Source organism: Perissodus microlepis, chromosome 15 (assembly GCF_051167445.1).
Source record: "Perissodus microlepis isolate ML-2025 ecotype Zambia chromosome 15, ASM5116744v1, whole genome shotgun sequence".
Taxonomy (NCBI): domain Eukaryota; kingdom Metazoa; phylum Chordata; class Actinopteri; order Cichliformes; family Cichlidae; genus Perissodus; species Perissodus microlepis.
The window spans coordinates 7,940,377-7,965,893 of record NC_140475.1 but is presented as its reverse complement, the minus strand read 5'-3'; the positions used below and the strand labels follow the sequence as shown (position 1 = coordinate 7,965,893).

Below are 25,517 nucleotides of genomic sequence, written 5' to 3'. Positions count from 1 at the left end.
ATTTAAAGCGCAGCGCCGGAGACAGGCGAGAAGGCGGAGCGAACACTGCAAGAAGTGAGAGGCTCTCAAACCAAAATATAAAGGTTGGTGACTGTAATCTAACTGGTCATCCTGCTGTTGGTAAAATAGCAGACAAATGCGTAAAAATGTGCCATTAGTTGGTTATAAATGAAGAAATAAATAGGCTTAAAAGATTCAAATTAGATGAATGAATGTATTCATTTTTGCAGCGTACAAAGCGAAGCCCCTCAGTGGTGCTTCATCCTCGCAGATGCAGATACTGAGGGTCTTTCCTCAGCGTTGCTGATATTTCTCAAATATATTTTTCCAATTTCTAAAGTAGGATTTGTAAAATTTTGTGGAATATAGAAGTAGGGAAGTCGTCTGAATATTTTCCAACTCAGTACAATTCTGAACTCTTTTGCGCCACCTGTCGGACATAATAATAACCTAACTTGTATTTTAATACATTTATTTAAAATAAAATTCTCCCTTCTTGTGTCGAAAATGATTGTTTCTATGTGTGTGTGTGTTTTATATATATTTTTCTTATATTGGCAAATAGAGTGTAATGGACAGGATTTATGAGGGCGTTATAAATAAACTAAAGAAATGGCCTATCTTGCAAGCGTGTGCCATATTGTACCCACGTTATAACCAGTCTTGTCATTTAAAGTATATTTGTAGAACTGTTATGTTGTATTTGTTACCATTTCTGCTGCCCCCTTTGCCCGATCTCTAATTAAAAACGCATTTTTATTGTAAATGAGACGTTTTAGCTGGATTAATAAAGGATATAGTTCCTTTCTGGCTCCGAAATGACTCGATATCATTCACGAGAGATGTTTTTGACCTACATTTTTAGATTATAGGCCAACAAGTCAATTATAACTGTATTAATTTTCACTTTTTGGTACAACATAACTAGCTAGCTTTAAAGTGCCCAAGTGTATTTTTTGCTCCTTTACATGTTTGCTGAACTGCTTCATGGGGTAAAAACCTTTTGATTAATTAGACGCTGACTCTATTGTTCAAATCAAATCTATACTTTATGTTTTCCATTTGGCTTTCCTGGATTGATACGTTTGAAAATAAAAGCATTCAACAGTGTGAGTGTCAAAATGCATCGTGTAAGTGTAGAAATATTTCTGTTGTGGGAAAACAGAATAAAATGACTGTGTTTGGGGCTTGATGATGAATCTGAACTAAAATGAACTTGTGAATGTCAGAAGAAGATACAAGCTTGAGTGTAATACTCTGGTAAAACTTCATAATGGGGGTAATTAGGCCCAACGTCTTGGATGTTATCTACACTCAGAATATCTTTTAGTATATTCTTTGGGAACTTGGTTTGGTCTTGGAATAAGTAGTCTATCATAGATATCAATGACATGTGTTGGTGAAACACTCTCTGTACCTGCAGTTTGGTTTTTCCAAAAATGTAACAAACAAAACAAGGACACACATATTGATCGCTGATGTCAACTCCACTGTGTAAGGTTCTTCCACATGTTCCACAAAAACAAATAAATAAATTAGGCGAGGGAAAAGATCTACTTACTTTTTCTGTTCTCCAGCCTCAGTAACTTTCACACAGTAACCTCTGCTGTAATATTTACACCTCTGATGAAATCTCACAAGTGTTAGCTTTATTTTGATACCACGATTGTTTACACAGAGTTTGTAATTGCAGAGAAATACTTTATTTATTTTGGGCACGTCATTTTCGAGCAGGAAGTTCAGAAAGCCCTTTAGGGCTTAACAGGTTAATTAGGCCCCTGATATTTATTTGTGCTAATTTATAGTTAAGTTAATGGAAGAAAAATGAAAGCTTAGTCTACTGTTAGCATATTTATTTGAAAGGGCATTGTGTTACTTTGTTTACATAGTAGGATATAGATCACAGTTCTTCATCAGTGCAGCATTTTCTGTAAACTCAGTAAAGGTCTGTTGCTGAACTGAATTGCAGTAACCACCAGAGGGAGCAGCATGTGTAGATTTGAAATGTCAAATTTCCAAATGTTGCTCTTTGGGAGACACTACTGATATTGTGAATGATTTAAAGACATGGTATAAACAGAATAAATTCCAGTGATGGCAGAATCATGGAGATGACAAAATGAAGCAATATTTTAATTAGTTAAAATATTATACTTCTGTTTCTAGGAATACAGTACTGTTGCAGATCATAAAGCATAGACAGACAAAATGAGAGCATTTTGATTTTTTTTTAAGGGGGATGGAGGTTAACATAGATATTTAGCCTCAACGTTAAAATATATTCCCCACAAATCAAAGTCCAACATTTTCTTTATTTAGTTCTAATCTGGAAAGAAAAAACAGGAGTAGAAATAATAATCTATTACTCCTAAAACAGCAACAGTCATAATATTCATCTAGCAGTGCATATGGTATTTTTACAACTGCAAGCACTGCTGGAAATGTTGCCTCCCACACTCAGGTACGCTCATGTCCACATCACTATCCAGCAACATTTGTCACCAAAAAATGGACACAGCTGGAGAGAGAGACAAAAACAGCTGCTAAACATTTCCCCCCTTTTTTCCTGGAATTCTGTGATTATATGCTTTGTTCTATTGTCATCATCGTTTTGTGATCCGTTTTAAAAATGTCCTTGAAAAAGGTTTGAAATCTCTTTAGCAAACTGTTTAAAAATACGGAGCAAATGTGGACTAATCGCTGCTGAGTGCTGTGATGAACTGTTTACTTATATTTATGGGATTGCAGAGATCAAAGTCAAGATTTTTATTGGTTGTTCTGTGTTCTGACCTTTGTGTCACCGGTGACTTTGAAACTTTTACAGGTGAAGCATTTTCCACAAAAGTTTGAATGAATTATAGTGACAGTGGATGACTTGGTGGATCTGTGCATTATTTCATTTTATAGCTGACCCTGAAGCTAGTGGGCCATTTCTCAGTACGGCTGCTCTGACTCAGCCTACAGACCCCGCCCCGATAACTGTAGTAATGTTTCACAATCAAGTCTGCGTTCCGCTGAGGTAAGCAACACAAAGGGCAGGTACCCGTGGCCTTTTCTCTGCACTCCAGCGAGCATGGCTCTCCTGTCCGTGTTCACGCCTGTTCTGGCGGTGATTTTATGCCTGGTGATAGGCTTCGTGCTGGTGAAATCATGGGACACAGAGACCACTTCCACATCTCCAGGCAAAAGTAAAGGGGCGACAAAAGGGGAGAAAAGACCATGGGTGGACCAGGACTTACAGGACGATACAGAAATCACAGCAAAAGAAGACGGTGAGAGCTGAGCCTTGTAGTTCGCTGTGGGGCTGAACTTTTTTTTTTTTTGGTGTGGTTGGTTGGGTGCATGCTTTAGAGCCAGTTGCATAATGTTCAAATGTAGGTCACAACTTTTAAAATGCAATGTAAACTGAACATTGAACACAATAAAGAATGTGGTTACCGGTTTAAAATGTTTCGGCAAAGGTTCTGCGTGGATTCAAAAAGAGTTTTTTTTTTTATTGGTTGTCTATTACATAACGTTCCTCTGTTGTTTTTCACATGAAACTCCACAACTTGGCAAGGCCAGTAACTGTATCCTCACATGCTCTTTAAACTGAGAAAATGTATAATTTAAAGAACATAAAAATAACTCATTATGAATTTGATGCCAGTAACACATCTCAAAAAAAAGAAAAAATACTTTGAGAGTGGAGAAACAAAAGACTGAAAAAGTAAGTGGTAATAAAAAGAAACAGCTGGAAGGACATTTTCCCATTGGCAATGGACCAGTAACACCATCGGGTTTAAAAAAGAGCATCTTAAAGCAGCAGTGTTTCCCAAAAGTAAAAATGGGTGAACCAAAAAAACAAAAATAAGTGTCTGTAAATTGTTGAAAATTTTCACAAAATTGTGACAAATTTGTATATCTTATTATAACTAAATTGAAATCTCTGCATGCAAGGGACATGGCTGAATATAAGTAATGCCAGTGCATTAAAAGCAGGCATGATTGTGTCATGGAAATCACTGAGAAGGATTGCAGAAATCGCTGTCTGTTCTCCGTACTTTCCACAAATGCAGGTTAAAGCTCTGTCATGCAAAGAAGAAGCCAAATGTGAAAGTGATCCAGAAACACTGTCTTCTGGTGTAAAGAGGAAAGTGACCACCAGGGTTGTTATCGGCACTCAGTTCAAAAGCCTGCATCTCAGATGGTGTGGAAACACATCAGTGCCTGTGAAATTGGCAGCTTTCACATCTGGAAAGGCGACATTATTGCTGAAAGGTATATTCAGGTTTTAGAGATGTTCCAATTCAGATGGCGTCTTGCATATTTCAGCAAGAAAATGTTAAACTGCATCCATTACAGCAGCACAGGTGTAGAAGACTCCCTGTGCTCATCTGGCCCACAGTTCCCACATGATGGAATACTGTTGTTAACGCAGTGGAAAACAGGAACCTGTCACAACTGTATTTGAGACATGCTGCTGTCATCAAAATTAAAATAACCCAGTATTTATCATGAAATAGTAAGATATGTCAGCTTAAACATTTCGTATGCTTTGTGCTCTTGTGAATAAAATGTGGACTTATGAAATTTCCAGATCATTGCAATTGATTGTGATGACTTTTTACAGTGTGTCCAAACTTTTTGGGATTGGAGTTGTATTTTATTGGTATGTCTTTCTGTCTTTCATCTTTTATAAGATGATGATGCTGATGATGATTGGGGGGACAGCACTGAAGAGGAGAACCTCACACAACTGCCTTATTCACCGCAGCGATACCCTGAGGAGACAATGCTGCAAAGGTCCAAGGAGTTTTACACTTTGATGAACCAACGGAGGTCTGTCCGATTCATCAGCCCGGAGCCTGTCCCACAGGAAGTCATTGATAATGTCATCCACACTGCAGGCACGAAATGTCATTAAAACATAATTCACTGGGATTCACCCTAGGATATTAGTCTGAGCTTCATTTTGAAGGATTTCTTTTTCTTCTCTTCCTGTTCTTCACGTGAGCAGGTACAGCACCTAGTGGAGCACACACAGAACCCTGGACATTCATTGTGGTGTCAGATCCAGATATAAAGCATCAAATTAGACTGATAGTTGAAGAGGAGGAGGAGATGAACTACCGCCAGAGGATGGGGGAAAAATGGGTTCAGGATTTGGCCAAATTGAGGTAAACATGCATGCAAGAACAAACTTGGATAACATTAAATTCACAACTAATTTTCAGTTATTATCTTCCAAAGTAAAAAAACACATTTTCTTTCTCTTTTCTCTCCTCTTGTAGGACAAATTGGATTAAGGAGTACTTGGATGTTGCTCCATATCTGATCCTCATCTTTAAACAGACCTACGGGATTCTCCCAATTGGCAAGAAGAAAACGCACTACTACAACGAAATCAGTGTGTCCATATCCTGTGGGATCCTTCTGGCTGCATTACAGGTCATAATTCAAATCATTTGAACCACTTGGGAAAGCAGCTCTTCTCTCTCTCTCTCTCTCTCATAAAATCCAAAAATGTAGTGCACAAATCTCACTGTTTCTCTCCGTCTGCTTCATCAGAATGCGGGTCTTGTTACCGTCACATCTACGCCCCTCAACTGCGGCCCCAAACTCAGACTACTACTTAAACGCCCAGCGAACGAGAAGCTGCTGATGCTACTTCCTGTTGGTTATCCTGCCTCTGATGCTACTGTGCCTGACCTGAAACGCAAGCACCTGGATGATATTTTGGTGCATGTGTGAGAAAATGAGATGCAAAAAGCAGGCTGTTTTATTTTTCTTCATCAAATTCTTTGCCTGTAGCTGAGAAATCAACCAGGCAGATGCCTGATGAGACTTAGAAGTGCTTTCACAGTAGAGAGAAGCAGAGAGTGAGGCTTCTTTAGATCAGTCTTTAAGTGTTTAAGATAGACAACCAAGAGAAGATGGCATGAATCTTTCATAGCTTACTAATTGCTAACCTAGCTTTTGAAGGCAAAGTAGTGAACATTTGGTTGGCTTATTTGGGTTTAGCATATTTCTATCATGCAAATTTCAAATAAATAACCAGCAAAAATTCTTTGATTCCGTTCTATGAATGTTCCTCTGGTCTCTGATTTTCCAAACCACACACAAACAACTGAGGAAAGTTCATTTACAACAAGATTTGGATGAATGAAGAACAGGTGGTTGCTCGGTTGAATGCTAACTGCAATAGCAGTGTTCAGTAAGCACCTGCATAGGGGGAGAAAAGAGAATGAACTGTAAAATCAAATTAGTTCTCAGAACCTGATGCAAACTTGTTGCCTTAGAAAAAAACTAAGTACAGCTTACTTAAGAAAACTAAGTTAGGGCTACTTATTCATTGTGAGTATAGTCCAGCCATGAGCCTTAGACTATTTTTGTGGGAGATCTTATCTAGAATTAACTTTTCCCAAATACTGCATACAATTAGAACACTGTCATTTATTTTGAGTGTTTGTAGTGTTCCTTACACGGTGATTTCACAAGCCCTGATGAGCAGGAGAAAGGTCATGCAATCTCAAATTTCCATTCTTTTGGCAGCTGGGAGGAGTTTGTCACAAAGTCCAATTACTCACTGGAACTTTGGATAAGATGCCTATAAGAGCTTCCTGTTGCATCTTATCTGTGTTGCGAGAATTCTTCTCTGAAGTTCTGCTGTGAGTTTTTGTAACACAGAAAGATTAACAAGACAAGAGAGCACAGCAGGCTGATATTTGATCGCAGTGTTTGGCCCTAAATGTTACTGTTAAACCTTTTGTCTGTGCTTTCCTTGCCAAAATCTCATATTTTGAACTTGGTCTTTTTGACACCGATCTCCATATCAAGAGCTGAGATTGTTTTATCAAGATGTTGCGCCAAGATAGCAAGTTGTTTTCCTTTTCCTGCAATCTGGAACACACAGGTTGGTGATTTTTCTTCCTCCAGCCTCCACAGATCTCTCCAGGTATGTGTTGAAGAGTGCTGATGAGAGCAGGCATTAACTTGAACTGCAGAACAGAACTGGCGAAAGAGAAAAAAAGGTTACAAAATCTCTGCACATCTGAGTGGGTAATAGGTGTGTTGGAGAAAATATAACACCCACACACTGTCCGGTGTTCTGGGAATCCATCCTACCTGACAAACCATCCTACCCGTTGTTTCTGCGCATGCGCACAACACAAAATTAAGTGGCAAATCGTCCTACTTTGTGAATACCCCCGCTTACCTTCAAACCACATGTAGAGAATCTTGTGAAAAACCTGAAGTTAAAACTGAGATTTTATTTTCAAAATAAGTTGTGTTTCTCTTTTAATACAAAGAAGCGGCTTGTAGCTGCAACATTCTTGCCTGTGCTGGATTATGGTGATATTCTATATATGAATGCTTCTGCTCAATGTCTTCGAATGGTTGATTCTGTGTATCATGCTTCTCTGAGGTTCATCACTAACCGTAAATTTCAGACTCACCACTGTGAGTTATACTCTCAGGTAGGATGGCCTGCTTTGGTAAGTCGGAGGAACTGTCATTTATACAGTTTTATATATAAGGCAATACTTGGGTTGCTGCCTTCTTATATATGTTCCCTGCTTGTAATGAAACATGCTGGTCGGTATTCTCTTCGTCCGCATGGTTACTTGTTGCTTTCTGTTCCATTTGCCCGAACTGAACTTGGTAAAAGAGCTTTTGTCCATTTAGCATCCTTGGCCTGGAACAAACTGCAGAAGGAATGGAAAATGACTGAATTCATTTCATTAAGTGATTTTAAATCTAAACTACGAATCCTTGAGGCCAAGTCCATAACATGCAACTGTTTCAATTAGATTGATTGTCATTTTAACTGACTTTTTTATTTTATTTGAATTTTATTGAATTTTATTTTTTATTTTATTTGTATTCTTTCACTTATTGTTGCGTGTGTGTTGTTGCTGCCTGTGTTTGAGTAATTTCTGTAACTGTGAGACATCTGCTGCTGCCTATCTTGGCCAGGTCTCCCTTGAAAAAGAGGTTTTTAATCTCAATGGGATCTTCCTGGTTAAATAAAGGTTAATAAAATAATAAAATAAAATAAAATATGAGCTAGAAGCATACTTGAACAGCTAAAATTAAGTGGCAAATCATCCTACCTTTTTTAATAAGAGCTAGAAACATACTCTGACGGGTAAAATTAAGTGCCAAACCATGCTATCTTTGTGAATGTCACCTACAAGCATACTTTAACGGGTAAAGTGCAGTGGCAAACCGTCCTGGCTTTATGAATATGAGCTACAAGCATACTCTGATGGGCAAAATTAAGTGGCAAACCGTCATACCTACTTAGATTTGTGCTGGAATTACTCTGTGACAGCAGAAATGTGCATAAACTACTTACGGTAGGACGTTTTGCCAAAGTAGGATGGTTTGTCAGAACACCGTCTTACCACTAATGTATTAGTTAACTCACAATTTTTTTTTCTCCAACTGTCTCCCTATCGCTCTCTCTAACTTTCTCCCAGTGTAATACAATTTTTTTATTATTATTTTTTGGGAGGTAGTATGTTCCAATATCACTGATGCTTCTTGGAAGTCCTTTAAAAAAGAAAAAAGATACGTTATTCATCATTTGTGATATTTTGCATTTATTCTTGATGATTGGAATATATCCAGAGTATGTTTGTATATGCATATGTGTATATGTATATGTATGGACATTGTACCTGATAAATATCAGTCGGAGTGACTTAATAAATGCATTAGCACTAAGTGAGACTGTATGCTGAAGTTATATTTAAATATTTATATAATTTTTTAAAATACATTCCAAAACATAATAGGCTAGAACAAAAAAACAAAAACCTGAACAAAGTGCCCAAAAATGTAAGCAATAAATTGCACAAATTGCTGGATGTAGCAAAACGCAATGAATTAAAATGAATTAAAACTGCAAATATGTAAATTGATCTATAATCACTTTTATGTTACACATAAACTACTGACAATTATCTAATGGTTCAGACTTTACAGATCCTTCATATGAAGTCATGTCATACACGGGATGTTTACATAACTAAAAAACAAATAAAGACCCCCCCCCCCCATTGCATTTATTCAAGCTCAAAAAGGAAGAACATGGACATGAGTAAGAAGAAGAGGCCTCACCAGTCGCTGTTTATCCGAGAGAGTGAAGTGGACAGGGTGAGCAGCTTTAGGTACCTGGGCGTTCACATCAGTGAGGACCTCACCTGGACACTGAACACCACACAGCTGGTCAAGAAGGCTCAGCAGCAGCTGCACTTCCTGAGGAGGCTGAGGAAATTTGGGATGTTTGCCAAGATCCTTAGCAGCTTCTACAGCTGCACTGTGGAGAGCACACTGACCAGCTGCATCACTGCATGGTACGGCAGCACTACTGCTATGCGCAAAAGCCTGCAGAGAGTGACAATAACTGTGGAGAAAATCACCAGGACCCCGCTCTGCAGAGCATCTACCATCGCAGAGTCCAGAGGATAGCTGCCTCCATCCTTAGAGACCCCACACCCCCCCAACATGGACTGCTCACACTTCTGCCCTCGGGACGAAGGTTTAGAAGTGTGAAATCCAGAACATCTAGACTCAACAACTCCTTCTTCCCCACTGCTATCAGACTCCTGAACAGCTGACCTACCTCAACTGCAATTTGCACATCAGGACAATTTGCACACTAAGTTCTTTTGCACATTAAGCTTCTTTGTACATCCTTTTACATTGACAACTGCATACCTCACTTTTCTTCATTTACATATTTTGTACTTATTTATCTTTCTCTATTTTTTTATCCTAATTTTTACCTTATTTATCTTGTTCCTTCAACCCTACCTAACTTGGCATTTGCGTATGGACAGCAAAGGAAGAATTTAATTGCACAGGGAAATGCTATTTCTTCTGTACACATGACAATAAACACTTTGAATCTTGAAACCATTCACACGCTGATCTCCAATGCCACCGCTAGGGGTCGCTAACGCGGGAAAGGTTTTAAAACGTTAAAAGAAGAAGAAGGCAAACCACATTGCGCAGGCGTACACCACGTACACCGATGCATCCATAGCATCGAGCTCTCTTGGCTGGATTGCTAACGGTCTGTCAGGTATCACACATTGGGCTTGAAGGGGGAAGAGCAGCGGTGGAGAAGAAGGGCGACCCAAGCGCCGCTACGAAATGGCCGGGCAACAGTTCCAGTACGATGACAGCGGCAATACCTTTTTCTATTTCCTAACGTCCTTCGTCGGACTTATTGTGATCCCGGCCACATATTACCTCTGGCCCCGGGATCAAAATGCTGGTAAGGCCTGACTGTGTGGCTCAGTGCTAACTGAGCTAACTTAACTGTCTAACTTAACATGAAGTTTTCTGGCGGTATTTTTGCTCGTATACGGCTACCAGCTGGCCACGATTTAGCCTCCATTTGGGTCTACCTCCAGGAGCTTTGCAGTGAAACCCAGCGATACAGGCCCCTGGAAACATGAGCTAACAGCACAGCTAAAACACCAAAAGCCAGCGTCACTCTGGCACGCGCTTAAGCTTTCCTTTGCGCTTTTATTGACCTCCTCTTGATAGCTCCCTATCTTAGCGAGACTCTATGCTAGTCAACAGAATGCAGCCAGCATAAGCTATTATATAAGTTATGGTAGCAAACTTTATGCAGCTGGTCTACTGGGAGTAGCTGACTGGGAGAATCTGACTGGCAGGTTAACCGGTTATCGTAGTGACCTCAGATAATTTATGGAAGTTAATAAACACAGAGCCACTAAACTCATGAAATCATTATTTGTCCATCTTCTGCAATAGGATTGAAGATGGAGAAATACAAAATTCGAGCTGATTGAAGTAAACAACATTAATAAACCCTCCCCCTGGCACAGTAGTGGCTCTGTGCAGCCAGGCAATCTCACTGAATTGTTGCATTGTTGTTATGCATACTGATTGTGGCTGTTTTCATACTGCTAATGTGCTTCCTCTTGTCTCAGAACAACTGCGCCTAAAGAGCCTACGGAGGGTGCACGGCAGGTGTCTGTGGTATCGGCTCAGGCTGATGAAGTCGCAGCAGAGCATCGTGCCAACACTAAAGTGAGTCTGTTGAATTGAACTTTGGGTTTGTACTTATAGTAGCTCGTCCCACACATGGTTTTCTTGTTGTTTGGTGGATTTCCTCACCTTCCCTTTCTAAAGAATTTTTCTGGAGGTAACATCTATGAAAGCGAATGTCTTATTTATAACTGGTTTGAGACTTCAGTTATGAATGGGACTCTATCGTGCGTTACACCGAAGCCATAAGAAGTTTTAGTTTGAAGTCCTTCATAACACTATCTTTGTATTCTTTATAGGGAAGATTCACGGATGTAGTGAAGGTGGAATTCAGAGGGTTGGTGTGGAAGCTAGGGCTAGGGTGACATGGAGGCATATGATTTGCTTTGGTGACCTCTAAAGGGACCAGCTGAAAGAGGATCACGACTTGCATATAAATATGTTGACTTATATTTGGACAACACTTCCTGGACAGTATAATAACAAGCTTGCATGCTTGGTTGTTTGCCTGCTTGTTGAATGTCACATCGCTGCTGTTGTTTAGGATTGACTGGCCCAAGCTGTTAACACTGTGATCACTTAGACATCGTCTCGACACTGTACTTGTTTCTGACAGCATATAGATTCACTCTGAGGGTTTTTCCAGCTGGACAAATAATGTGTTGCGGTATATGTTATGGTCAGACTGAATATTCTCTTTTTGCGTGCGTATAAGAACTTGCTTTTGGCACGAGTGCAGTTTATGTTGTTTGCGTGTGACTTGTGCTGTGGCTGTAAACATTTAGCTGCACTGCTTAACATTTATCTTAACATCACCCTGTCTTCTAAGAGCTGTTTATTCGCTCTGCGTGGTTTAACAGCTTCTTACTCCCACTTACTCCTCTCTCGCGCCTTCACTAGACCCACATGCTGTATTTACGCCCAGTATTTAATAACTGGCATTTATAAAGCCTTCCCTTGCTTGGCTGCTCTTAGTACAGAAGACGGTGGAAGCACACAGCTTGTTTACCGGGGTGGAAAAAATCAAAGCGATCATCTCAGCCTCACTCTCAAAATCTCAGTATCTGTTTCCCTCTCACAAGTGTATCATCGGGATCGTGTTTATTATAAGAATCCATCATGTATTTCTCTGGTCGAGCAACTCAGACAACTCTGGCTAGTGAGCTGTCGTCATGGCAACAGATGCTGCAGAGCAGGCCACAGGTTTTTGCCATTGTCATGGTAACAAGTTCAACTTCAACGCATAAATATTAAACAAACAACAATGTCAAAACGTGGCATGTCCTTGTGTTTAGATGTGTTGGGTTGAAATTTGCTTTTAGTGTTTCAAATTATGATAGAATGTTTGTAGCTTTAAATGGTAAAGATCATTTCAGTTGCAGCGTTATATTAATGTGGATCTAGTCATTGGAAGTGTTTCTGAAAATGACAGATGTCTCATGTGGGCTCTATAGCCCAGATGTTTATTCATGTTTCCTGTTTGTGTGCTGACATTTTCAGGAAAGCAGCCTTGTTATTTGGGTGGCTCGTGTTTTTGCTGCTGGCCTACAAGGTGTCTAAGCTGGACAGGGAGTACCAGGAGTATAATCCATATGAAGTCCTCAGCTTGGACCCGGTAAACACACACAAAACAAATGGTTTATTGCAAAGCCACTGAAGTCCTTAATGTTACATTTTTATTTTTTGTATTACTTCCACATCTCACTCAAGCTCAAAACGTGTCTTTCTGGATTTCTAGGACTTCTCAGTCTTCTTTAAATTAGGGCTGATTGTCTTTGTTACCTACATTACATGTGGTGTGGTGTATTTGTGTTTCAGGGTGCATCGCTGTCAGAAATCAAGAAGCAGTACCGTGTACTGTCACTCAAGTATCACCCTGACAAAGGTGGCGATGAGGCCACATTCATGAGAATTGCTAAGGCCTATGCTGCGTAAGTATCATTGTGGTTTTGACTTTGTTCATGCCAGCCAGATTACATCTTCTAGCCCAGAGTTCTGGGTTGATCAAATAATCTGCTTTGTTTTTTGTTTTTTCCCCCCCCCTGCAGTCTAACCAATGAACAGTCAAGGCAGAACTGGGAAATGTATGGAAACCCTGACGGCCCAGGAGGTAAGTGAAGCTTCTCTCATGCACACCAGTTTAATGCATTGGTGCACCTTCTCCACTGATGCTGGTGAAACAGTTTCCTGTTAACTTGTAGTAAATCATTTGAAACAGCACAGTCCAGTAAGAGCAGGGATGATACGAAAAAGAGTTTGCTCCACTTTCACACACACTCTTTGTCTGTGCGGCTCCACTAATGGAAATGATAGCACACTTTTGGATTTCGTAAGTGGAGTTTTCTAGTTTCAGTTTTTTGAGGAGGCTTGGCTGCATGCAGACAAACAGAGAGGAGAGCAAAAAAGAGACTTTGTGCTATCTGTAAACAGTCACATCATCTGAAAACAACTTCACTTTTTATTAGCTTTTTAAAACTGTATCCGGATTTGTACACAATCATGATGCACAGAACAGGAAGTCTTGATCCATTATCCATTATCTAGACATTCCGGCCACACCTGAAGCCCCAGAAAATTAAACCGTTGCCTCGAGTGTCTGAGTCATCAGACTAGCTGATTGCTTCGATACTGCCTTCAGTGAAGATCAATTTTCAACATGGTAGAACAAGATTGTGATTAGATTACAGGTTGTCCCAACAGATTCCCTGCCAACTTTGCATTCAGTTACTGAGCATCCAAATCATTTCCACACTGCAGAGTCATCTTCACCTTCTGTTTGCTATTCAAGTTGCACCTCAGAGATCAGTAGTGGACACAGTGAGCATCACTCTCATTGTGTCACTACCAGCCATGGTAGACGTGGTGTAGAAAAGTTTAAATGAGCTGATTATACTGTTTCATATGCCAAATTTAGATCATCAACAACACAGTATCATTAGATTGCTCACCCTTACAAGTAATGTGCGACACAGAGGAGTGCTTTTGCAGAAAGATTGCTTTCAGTATGGATAAAGGGAATTTTCCTGTTTAATTCCATTGCCTCTTATGTCTCCCTTTTCTAGCAACCAGCTTTGGCATTGCCCTGCCTGCCTGGATTGTTGACCAGAAGAACTCAATGCTGGTATTTGTCCATTATTTCATTGTAGAGTTAACTGATAAATCTCATTTGTGATTTTTATTTTTTCTTAATAGCAGAGAGCCCCTATACTCCAAAGAACCATACTTTATTTAAAAAAAAAACAAACCACTATGTGGGTTATTGTAGATCAAGTTGAAAGACTTGGTTGGATCGAACTGCTTTATTTTCATTTTATAGGTGCTGTTGGTGTATGGACTTGCCTTTATGGTTATCCTTCCTGTTGTTGTGGTAAGTGTTCATCATGATTTCATATAGAAATAGAAGCCTTGTATTGTTATAATCTGTGTTTCTCATACTGGTTGTTCTTTTTCTTTGTACTTTAGGGGACATGGTGGTACCGCTCAATCCGATACAGTGGAGACCAGATCCTCATCAACACTACCCAGCTCTTTATGCATTTCATGTGCAAGACACCGAATATGAACATGAAACGTGAGTTTCTGGTTCACATACTGGAAGGTTCTGTAGCATTGCACATGCTTTACTTTATTCAGCAAAGGTTATGCTGATATAAATTCGGTCTTCTTCCTGATTGCATTAACAAATTGTAATTTTGGCTGACTCTGGCCTCCAGGGTTAATCATGGTGTTGACGGCAGCACTCGAATTTGATCCTCGCAACAATAAAGAAGCAATCATAAGACCCACAGACAACGTTGAAGTGCCGCAGGTAAAAACAGAAGTTTGCTTCTGTGAAAGAAGCTTCATAAGAGAAGAAACTTGGTTTGAGGGGGGTGTTATGTCCAGATGTTGTTTTTGAGATGGAAGTTTTGGAGATGAGGAAGGAAAAGAGCGTTCTCATTGCCATTTCATTTCCTGTGTGATTGAAGTTCATTGCCAGTAACCCAGAATTCAGCACGCAACGTGGAAGATGATATTTTTGTACAATACAGTATGTTATAATGACTGCCTCCCAACTCTCCCATAGTTGATACGTGAATTAGGAAATATCAATGTGAAGAAGAAGGAGCCTCCGTTCTACTATCCCTACAGTCTGAAGGCCAGGGTGTTGGTGTTAGCTCACTTGGCCCGCATGGACGTGTCTGAGGAATTAGAGGAAGGTAGGACACATGCTGAATGATACTCACTGGAATTTTACATTTTTACTAATTATGCTTGTTTAATTATTTTATTAAAAAAGAAATCTTCAAGTAGATCTGGCCTAGTTGTTCAAAAGATTAATGAAGCCTCATTTATCAGGAGCGGAAAATTGTTAATCAGGTGATTTAGTGCACAGGAGCAAAATTTTAATCCAAGTTGACTATTTTATCTATGAGTGCACTCTCGTTGCTGTTGTTTCTTTCTAAAGTGATTTTAAACATTATGTCGAAAAACACTTTAGATTTTTGGCAGCTCAAAGTGAAATTTGTCAAAATGGATTGTGATTGAATGGGTATTCTTGGTGTGTGTTCTGTACTCTAGTAGCTTCAATTCCAGCGTGTAAAACAGACTTGGAAGCAGATTAGAATCTTAGAATAGAATATAACACAAATAATAATATATCCTTTTCTACATCAGATAAACAATGCAGCGCTTCATTCAGTGCTTTTGATAAATTTCACTGGCTCTTTAAATAAAATGTTGTATGTTTCTGTTCCAGATCAGAGGTTTGTGGTGAAAAAGACTCCAGCGCTTCTCCAGGAGATGATCAATGTGGGCTGTCAGCTTATTTTTATGGCCAACAGCAGAGGTTTGCATATATACTACACATTATTACAGCTCTTTGACTACTGTTATACTTTTTTTTTTTTTTTAGTTCTATTGGTGCTACCAACATCATGAAATCTTTGTATACTTTTCCATAAATGCTAATGTCTCTCCTCAGGTTTCAGTGCTCCTCGCTTGGTGACCATAGAGAACTGTATGAAATTGACCCAGATGATAGTGCAGGGCCTGAAGGAGTCAAAGTCACCGCTGCTGCAGCTGCCTCACTTTGAAGAGGAGCACCTCCGATACTGCATTTCTAAAAAGGTATCTAACGAGAGTTTGCATGTGCCCGCATACTGTGTGTAATATAATGGGAGATAAAGATGTTTTATGGTCGACAGGTCACGTATTCTCTCACTGCCATCCTCTTCCTCCTCCCTACTTTAGTATAAGGTGCGAACCCTCCAGGACTTGGTGAGTCTGAAGGACTCCGACAGACGAAACATGCTGCGTTTCCTTGGAGAGGAGAAGTACGACGAGGTCATGGCTGTGCTGGGCAGCTTCCCTCACATCACCATGGATATCAAACTGCAGGGTCAGTCCTTAAAAACACACTTTGTTTGTTCATAGCAGACCTTTGATAGTCTGATCTGCTGTTTTTTAACAGACTTTTCTCTGGCCATTAGTGCTGTAGATCCATTAACCTCCTAAGACCCGAACTCTTTCATGGCATGCATTTTTAATTTCTCTTTGCTATTTGGGCTGGTTGGGATCTGATGAATGTAAAAACAAAGAATTGCATGATTTTTTTTTTTTTGATTTTTTTTTTTTGTACCTTATTTTCATTTCTGAGAAAAATGAGATCCACATATGAGGATATTCGCTTTAAATTTTGATAGAACAGTGGCAGTATAATGTCCTCGTAAGTGGATATCAGGCCCTTGTAGAGTAACATTTAGTATTTTGGTCTAGACAACCCAAAATGCGATGTCCACATATGTGGACGCCAGGTCCTAGGAGGTTAATGTTGCTTTGGTGTGAGTTGCTCATTTTTTAAATTTATTTATTTTTTGGATATGTTGGATGTAAATATGGAACTGTGCACACCCCAAGTGTGAGGAAATGCCATTGACATCATGACATTGTTACTGAACAAATCTTGTTGTGAGGAGTTTCATGTAGGAACCTTTTCTTTCTACCAAACTACAACTGCCAACAGTATCACTGTGCAGAGTCAAGCATCTGTCTACCTGTGACAAGAGGCTCATGCTTGTGGCAGTGTGACAGGTTGTAGACGTTGTCATGTCTTGTGGGAGTGACCGTGGCTCAGGGGAATGGGAAGCTCATCTGTAACCGGAAAAGGGGGGGGGAGTGTAACATAAACTCACTGACCACTTTAATAGAGACATCTTGTGAGCATTGGTTTGGACTCCTTCGTCCTTTAGAACTGACTTAATGCTTCATGTCATTGACTCAGTGCTGGGCTGCACATTCATGATGCTCCTTTTCACAATCTCAAAGGTGTTCTGTTAGTTTTAGATCTGGTGACTGTGTACAGTCAACTCTTTGTCATACTCAGTAAAGAAATTTCAGATTATTTAACCTTTGTGACATGGTGTGTTGTCCTGCTGGAAGTAGACGTCAGGAGATGGGTACACTATGATCATACAGGGTGGACGTGGTGAGCAACAATAGGAGGCTGTGGTGTCTAAACAATGTTCAGCTTGTACGAAGGGCCCCAAAGTGTGGCAAGAAAATATCCCCCTGCACCATTACACCACCAGCAGCAGCATGCGTCCATACTTTTGTGTTATTTACAGCAAATCCCAACCCTAACATCTGCATTGCGCAGCAGAAGCAGAGGCGAATCAGGCCATGCAACATTTTTCCAATCTTCTATTAGCCCATTTTGCTGAGCCTGTGCAGACTGTGTAGCTCCAGTTGTCTGTTTTTGGCTGACAAGAGTGGCACCCTTGGTCTTTTTTTTTTTTTTTTTTTTTTTTTTTTGCTATCGCTCATCAGCTTCAAGGTTCAGCGTGTGTGGTGTGTTGAGAGAAGCACTTCTGCATACCTTGCTTGTAACGGGTGCTTTATTTGAGTTACTGTTGCCATCCTATCAGCTCAAAGCAGTCTGGTCATTGTCCTCTGACCTCGGGCATCAACAAGGCAATTTCTCCAGGAGAACTGCCACTCACTGGATATTTCCTGTTTTTCAAACCATTCTCTGTAAATCCTAGAGAGTGCTGTGTTGGGCATCTAATCTGAAATACTCAGACTTGCCTGTCTGGCACTAACAAAGTCACTTAAATCACCTTTATTCACTAATTCTGATGCTCAGTTTGACCATACATGCCCAAATCTACTGAGTTGCTGCAATGTAATCAGCTGATAGAATATTTGTATTCATGAGCAGTTAAACAGGTGTACCTAACAAAGTGGATATCGAATATTTGTATATTTTCTCATTTTGGCAAATGTTTCTAAAGCTGATGCTTACAAAACCGACATAAAAAAACAAGAAAGACGCATAATTACACTACAGGGTAGGGGAAAAATATGTTACTTTGATTTCGACTTCAGTTTCATGTTACTGTAGATGTGGAAGATGGATTAATGACGAAAAATTATGGCGGTTCTGTATGGCTGTAAGAAGAGGCATTGTAAGCTTTAGTCTGGTTTGGCTACACTGCGGATCATTTAGAGTTTTATCTTGTGGCAGAAGTGTGTACATTATGTTTTTCTGTGTTCAACTTAGACATTAATGTTTTTGGGGTTTTTTTTGTTTTTTTTTGCAGTCCTTGATGATGAAGACAGTAGTAACATCACAGCAGGCTCAATCGTCACAGTAACCGTCACCTTAAACAGGAAACGGATGGCGGTAAGAAATGTTTCCGTGTGACTCAACACCTACATAATACTTGACGTAACAATAAGTTACTAGAAAGCAGGTTCTGCTGCCTTGCACATGCACTACTGTGGATCACCATTAGACTGCACTGTTGACTGAAAACATGGCTGGATAGCATCAGTTAACTCTGCTTATTGATGTGTGTGTGTAGGACATGTTTGAACAAGAGCAAGAGCCAGTGCCGTGTCAAGGAGATGAGACTGCCACTACAGAGGAAGCGGTAAGATCACACATGCAGAAACCATTTCGGCTCAGATTCGTTTATGTTCAGTTTGCTTGGGCAACTTAAAAGCTGTAAAAGTTTAATGGTTCAAAGAATCATGTTCACGTTTTCTTTTTTTGTGTGTCTGATATGAAGCAAGGAGACACAAGTAAAGCCAAAACCAAAGTGTGGCAGAACAAGAATAAAGGGGCTAAAAAGACAGCCAAGTCCAAGAAGAAAAAGTTAACCAAGAAGAAAGCCACTCCTGCTCCTGCCAAAAACAAGCAGGCCAATGGCACCGTGGCAGGAAATGTAAGCAGCCACTCACTCAGTCAGTTACACCTGAATTAAACTAACACCAGCATCCACCTACTGTCAGATGATTATTTAAAACAACAGTGCTTTCAGCATAACTTTCCATTATTGATACTGGTGTCACAGGAAGTCGCAACAACAACAACAACAACAACAGCAGCAACTGTGGCGACAAAGGAGGAAGATGATGATGGGTCAGACAAAGGCAGCGAGTCAGACGAGGGCGAAGCCAACAAGGATTCTCCGAGCGAAAGAGACGAAGACAGCGACAAACAGAGCGACACAGAAGTCGACGAGATGGCTGGCGATGACGAGGAGGTCAGAGAGCGTTAATCGGATGCATATGTCATTCGTAGGATTTAGCAGCAGGAGCTTTATCACTTAAAAGCCTATAGTGTTGAGGTCCAGCTGATAAATGGAAGGGAAACGCTCTATCCAATCTAACCGTCACTCTTTTCGCCCCTGCCTGTCAGGAGTGGGAAGCGTTGCAACAAAGCATCCAGCGGCGAGAGCGGGCCCTGCTAGAAACCAAGTCAAAGGTGACACACCCGGTCTACAGTCTCTACTTTCCAGAGGAGAAGCAGGAGTGGTGGTGGCTCTACATTGCTGACCGCCGAGAGCATACCCTCGTCTCCATGCCCAGTCACGTGTGCACGCTAAAAGACACAGAAGAGGTGAGATTGCCGCACTACAATTTTAACTGACACACAGGAAGTGAGCGTGTGCCTGTGCCAGATGACTCTTTGGAGAATTTGTGGGTTTTTTTCATAGAAATAATTTGACGCGGTGACATCATGATCGATAATTTACACTTAATTAATCAGCACAATTGTTATTTTAAATTGTATGATTTTATATTTTATATTGTTATTGTTTTTAATTAAAAAAGTAGAAATGTACACGATCATCACATCCAGCACTCTACAGTCAGTTCATTGTGTTTGTATCAAAATACTTTGTGAATATCGTTTGGATTACACAGTAATGCATGTGAGGTAAAAAGGTCTTAATAAGTTAGTGTGTGCTTATGTTTCTTGTAACCCCTTGCACATGCTGTTGCTAAGCAACCCTTTGCACTTGTGTCACTTGTCATTATTTCCTCAGAGTAGTGTGTGTCTGTGTTTGTTTTGCACAATTTGCACCACTGATCCTGGTGCTCAGCAGCACCAGCACAGACTGATGTGAAGGTAAAAGCTCAACAAGGCCGTTTTTAAGCGTGCATGACTGGCCACCCCCGCTCTCAAGGATGGTAATAAGAGGCGTTGCAGGTCACTGTCAAGAAATCCATTAGCCTGTCACTTCAGCAGTTCCTTCTGTTGTTTCTCGCTGCATGACTGTTAATACGCCGTGCTTTCATCTCTGGCCAGGACAGTTAATAGTGGCTATGATCACAGCTCATTCTCTGCTCGCACGCTGAATAATAATTAGGTTCATTGTGCTCGTAATGAGCTGTTTTCCATATGTAATTGCGCAACATAGTAATCATAGCCTGAGGCAATGTTGGTCTAATATTTACAGTTGGACCCCATCATCGTGCGGCAGTTCATTTGTAATTACCTACCACGCTGTGGCCCTCTGCTGCTAGATGATTGTACATCATTGGTGACAGTAGATTGCAGAAGTTTATAATATTCACAGCGTTTGTCCTTTGCCTCCTTTTGGTGCTTGCATTAGTGGTTTCTATGGGGATGGAAACAGGTCGGCTTTGTTTACATGGAGACTATTGTATTTTTGCATCAATCGCAGGATTTTGGCCGCAATCCAGCATTGCAGCTATAATTAATACATAAAACAATAGTGCTCTGAGTCATACAGTTATACACTGCACATTGAATGCTTCTGTGATTAGATTTGGTTAAAGGGAGTTTTAACCAAATCTCTCTTTTACACCATCAAATCAAGAAACATGAAATTAACATGTTTATATGTGTGTGTGTGTCTCCATGGGTTTTTTTCCAGGTGGAGCTCAAGTTTTCAGCCCCCTCCAAAACGGGCAACTACCAATATTCTGTTATCCTTCGTTCTGATTCCTACCTAGGACTGGACCAGATCAAACCACTCAAGGTGTGTATGTGTGTGCCTTTTATTAGTGTGTGTGTGTGTGTGTGTGTAAATAGGGGGGCCTTCTGTCAGCCAATCAGTTCAAATTATCCAGGATATGATGGGTTTTCGCTACCAAAGTGGCTGGAATAATAAACCCACCAGCTGCAGCCAAATGTAGCTGAGGCTCACTGAACAATGGTATTGATTGCTGCCAAGATGTTAGGAATGAGGGTATTGACTGCTAGCTAGAAGCAATATGATTTGTGTTGTTGTAGGCAGTGCACTTTAAGTGCACTTAAGGTTTGGTGTTTCTTCTACTGGTCAAGAATTTATTTATTTCATAGCTTCTCACCTTTATCTTAAAATGCAGGATCTTCAAATCAATGTTATTCAAATTAGACTTGAACCTAGTATGTGATTGGTTTCATTCTGAAAGCATGTGGTGCTTGCAGTGGAAAAAATGTCAATGCCAATGTCGTACAGACATACTATAAAATGACTTGTTTAGTACCTAATTTTTATCCAGTATTTGGATGTGAATTTAGATGTTCTACACAAAAAAATGTGTAGAACATCTTTGAATGGGGATTCTTGTTGGCACTACATCTTTTATATATATTTTTCAATGACCTTGTGTTATATGAAAGTTTGTCAGCCATTGTCAGTAGCCGATAGCGCTTCTGCAGGCAGAGAGGAAGTTATCCATAATAACCATAAAGCACAACATGTGGGCCAAGCACTAAATGCATAAATTAAATGATGCACTGGCGAGAAAGAGTTAAAACACTTGCAGGCTCTTTACTGGAGCCTAACACAAAGAGAATTTTTAAGACTAATATATTTAAAAAATCAGATATATTGGAGAATATATACTCTATATTGCCAAAAGTATTAGCATGCGGACTTCTAACAACATTTTTTTAAAAACAACAAAAAAAAAGGGGGTCACTCTCACGAGCTCACGGTGTTTTGATACAGTGATGGCACAAGTCCATTCGTGAAATTTAATCACTACTAAATATTCCAGTCAGCTGTTAGTGGTTTTATAACAAAGTGGAAACGACTGGGAAAGACAGCCACTTAAAATCAGAGTGAGGTCAGATAATTAGTTGGCTTGGTGTTAATTTACTTAACAGCAGATATAATACTGACTCTGATAGATCAGCAAATATTGGCTGATATACTTCATACATTACACCAATATTTTTAGCTGCTTCCTTGCCACAAGGGGTCGCCACAGCAGGTAACTGGAATTAAACCAGCAACCTTTTGCTTAATTGACATTTTAAATGCCGTAAACCAGGAACCGCTGCTGTACATTTCCTAGATTCCCATGTGATCCTTAACATTTCATGTAGGTGCACAGGTCATTTTTCCCAGTATTGTGTTACAATATTTCCTTATCGGTTTTCCACGAGCATCTTAAGTCATATTGAGGCACATGCTAGCATTTGTAATAATCTACAAATCACCTTAAATAATATGCACAGACTTGAAAGTGTTAATTGCAATGATGATAACACAAGTGCTTTGTGTTTGTGCAGTTGGAGGTCCACGAGGCCAAGGCCATTCTGGACAACCACCCGCAGTGGGACATCCCCGACACAGAGGAGGAGGACGAGGAGCAAGAGGACAGCGACGGCATCGAGGAGAGTGAAGATGACGATGAGGACAACGACTGAGCGCGTGCGTACACGCTCAGCCCTCCCCTCCCTCCTCCCTTTACCCTCTCATGGACTTGGCCACACATTCACTGCTGACCCCGCTCAAGCCAGAAAGCAGTCAGTGAGGAGCAGCGAAGCCACAAACACTCACAGAGTCACCGGGGACAGTTTCTACACACAGAGCCCTCCTCCATTTAACCTTTGCAAAGTCATGGACTGAAATTCTCTTTTCTACAGAGACTTGTTTATTCACTTTCCGCTGCTGGCGGAAGAGAATTCTGTGAATACTAACAGGCCTGTTGTGTGTGTGTGTGTGTGTGTGTGTGTGTGTGTGTGTGTGTGTGTGTGTGTGTGTGTGTGTGTGTGTGTGTGTGTGTGTGTGTGTGTGTGTGTGTGTGTGTGTGTGTGTGTGTGTGTGTGTGTGTGTGTGTGTGTGTGTGAGAGAGCGGGTGCGAGTGCGTCAATGGTATGTAACCTTGTGTCTTTGTACAGGTATGGCAAATGGACACACTGTGGACTGGAGGACCTATTGTTAGAATTCTAATTATTATTATTATTATTATTATATTGGCTCTTTTCTTCTTTTCTTGACAGGGAGTGGGGATGTATAACCGCCAATTCCATCTGCAAAATTAAAAATGCTGATCTCCGTATGGAAATCATTCTCAACACACTTTGCTCCTGTTTTTAATAATGCTCAGCACCAATGTTTTCCACAGCAGTGATGCTTTCTATTGTACATTTATACTGCAGAAGCGCGAAGTTCAGTCCTGCTTTTGGACATCGCAACCAAGTCAGCCATTTGGGATATTTACTTACTTCCACTGTCAAATCAGCCATTCGTTTGTCCGTACACGTATTTTTGACAGAAATATCCACAGATGGATGCTGATCCACAGCCAGTCCTGTAAGTGATGCCCCTTCTCCCCGCGTGATTCACTTTAAAATGTTTTTTATTTTTCCGAAAGAGAAGACGGTTGATTGAAAGCAGGTGGAGCTCGAGTTGAAATGTGATCTCAAATGTAACTGGAGGGGAAGCTGAAAAAACTTGCAGTGTTAGGGTTTGTTTGAATGAGTCATCTTTTAGTTTAACACTAAAAGGTGTGTCTTCGGTCTTTTTTGGGGATAAGATACTGATGTCAAAATATATATTAATGTATTAGAGGGAGAGTGTTACATAGTTACTTACCTTATCTCAATCTTTTTTTTTTTTTTTTTCTTTTCTTTTTTTTTTTTGCCGCACATTCCAGTGTGTACTCCTTGTCTGAAAAAGGCCTTACGAATACAACTAAAATACTGCAACATACATGTCCTTGGGTGCTATGCACCACTGGTTCCTGGGAGAGAAGTAAAAGTTTTTTCTTGTGTAAGAATCTTTAGTGTTGTTTTTCTTTTTCTTTTCTTTTTTTTTCTTGATAACCTGTAGCTCATAAGTATTGGGATACATATCACTGATTTTGTCATCACAATACCTCCCATAAGTACAGTTATTTTGCAGTTGTATGTGCATTGTGAGTGTAAAAGTGAGTATGATATCCCCGTTAGAGAGACACACACACAGCACTCATCTGGGGAAAAAAACTGTTAAACTTGCTTTTTGTTTTTTTTCTTAAGCAGAACAGGCTTAGGTTTGCAGTTACTGCCATGTCCGATTGAGTGGGTTGTTTTTTTTTTTTTTTACCAAACCTGGGAGTTTTCCATTTTTCTGAGGCACACAGAGCGGCTCAGGCTCCCACTTTCATTGATAATTTTTCCGTTAATCATGTAATACATAAATGTGTGTCTGGTTTTGTTGTAATCTAACCTTGATTTTTACATGTCTTAGACTTTGGGAAGGGAAAAAAAAAGAACAGAGATACTTCGAGTAGTTCTGTGGGCTCTTGCTGTATCCTGGCAACTTGGCAGTTTCAGTAATGTGTAATCTATCACCACAAATATCCATACAGTTGTGTTTTTTTTTTTTGTTTTTTTTTTGTTTATTTTATTTTTTTACAGTGCTTACTAGTGTATCATGTCAGTGTGGGAGAGATGAAAGTTTAAGCATGCTCTCCTCGCACCACATACGCATTCACACAATCTCACATGTGCAAACTATACCCATCTGTAGTTGTGTTCAGAGCAGGTGTACGCTAACAAGTAATATTGTAATCTGAGTATTTATCACTCTGCAATAGAATGTAGCATCAGTGATTTATGCTGTGGGGGGAGAATGCAGTGAGGTTAAATACGCCATCCCACCCATGACAGACCTTATCCAGGCAACTGGCCGGCAAGTTGCCTCAGTTTGGACAAATGACTACCCAATGATTATCTGCCACTTTTGTTTACAAAGGAACTGTCATTGTAAATGAAAAACTATATTATTTGTATTTAAAAATCATTTCAAATAAAAATCTTTTAAATGAGCTGGTTCATTATTTTATGCATTGAACAGGATTTAATTTTTTATATATTTATTTTTGTAGTATTTGGTCTTAAAAGAAATATTGCGTAACTTATTGCAGATCGACGGTGTTAGCTTTAGCTCAGGTTACTAAATGAACCTGGTAGCTAGAAAGTAAACATGTGACCACTTTATATAACATCC

General features: G+C 40.0%; 2 protein-coding genes across 2 annotated transcripts; both read left to right on the top strand.

Moving 5' to 3' along the window:
- Window positions 1-105: 105 nt before the first annotated feature.
- iyd (iodotyrosine deiodinase) lies at window positions 106-6,129 on the top strand. Its single transcript, XM_084952974.1, has 5 exons — window positions 106-3,272; window positions 4,683-4,889; window positions 5,000-5,159; window positions 5,274-5,430; window positions 5,551-6,129. The coding sequence occupies exons 1-5, from the start codon at window positions 3,074-3,076 to the stop codon at window positions 5,731-5,733; spliced, it is 906 nt and encodes a 301-aa protein (XP_084809100.1). The 5' UTR covers window positions 106-3,073; the 3' UTR covers window positions 5,734-6,129.
- Window positions 6,130-9,995: 3,866 nt separating this feature from the next.
- sec63 (SEC63 homolog, protein translocation regulator) lies at window positions 9,996-25,335 on the top strand. Its single transcript, XM_084953522.1, has 20 exons — window positions 9,996-10,270; window positions 10,956-11,055; window positions 12,514-12,628; window positions 12,832-12,944; window positions 13,062-13,123; window positions 14,076-14,134; window positions 14,330-14,380; window positions 14,476-14,584; window positions 14,727-14,821; window positions 15,080-15,212; window positions 15,752-15,841; window positions 15,977-16,122; window positions 16,246-16,393; window positions 18,594-18,676; window positions 18,858-18,926; window positions 19,065-19,220; window positions 19,350-19,541; window positions 19,697-19,897; window positions 21,183-21,287; window positions 22,811-25,335. The coding sequence occupies exons 1-20, from the start codon at window positions 10,147-10,149 to the stop codon at window positions 22,946-22,948; spliced, it is 2,289 nt and encodes a 762-aa protein (XP_084809648.1). The 5' UTR covers window positions 9,996-10,146; the 3' UTR covers window positions 22,949-25,335.
- Window positions 25,336-25,517: the final 182 nt, after the last annotated feature.

Coding starts and splice junctions, on each gene's coding strand:
- sec63 (XM_084953522.1), top strand. CDS start 10,147: ATGGCCGGGCAACAGTTCCAGTACGATGACAGCGGCAATACCTTTTTC. Junction 14,135..14,329: donor ACCAGAAGAACTCAATGCTG/GTATTTGTCCAT, acceptor TTCATTTTATAG/GTGCTGTTGGTGTATGGACT. Junction 14,381..14,475: donor TTATCCTTCCTGTTGTTGTG/GTAAGTGTTCAT, acceptor TTTGTACTTTAG/GGGACATGGTGGTACCGCTC.
- iyd (XM_084952974.1), top strand. CDS start 3,074: ATGGCTCTCCTGTCCGTGTTCACGCCTGTTCTGGCGGTGATTTTATGC. Junction 3,273..4,682: donor AATCACAGCAAAAGAAGACG/GTGAGAGCTGAG, acceptor ATCTTTTATAAG/ATGATGATGCTGATGATGAT. Junction 5,431..5,550: donor TCCTTCTGGCTGCATTACAG/GTCATAATTCAA, acceptor CTGCTTCATCAG/AATGCGGGTCTTGTTACCGT.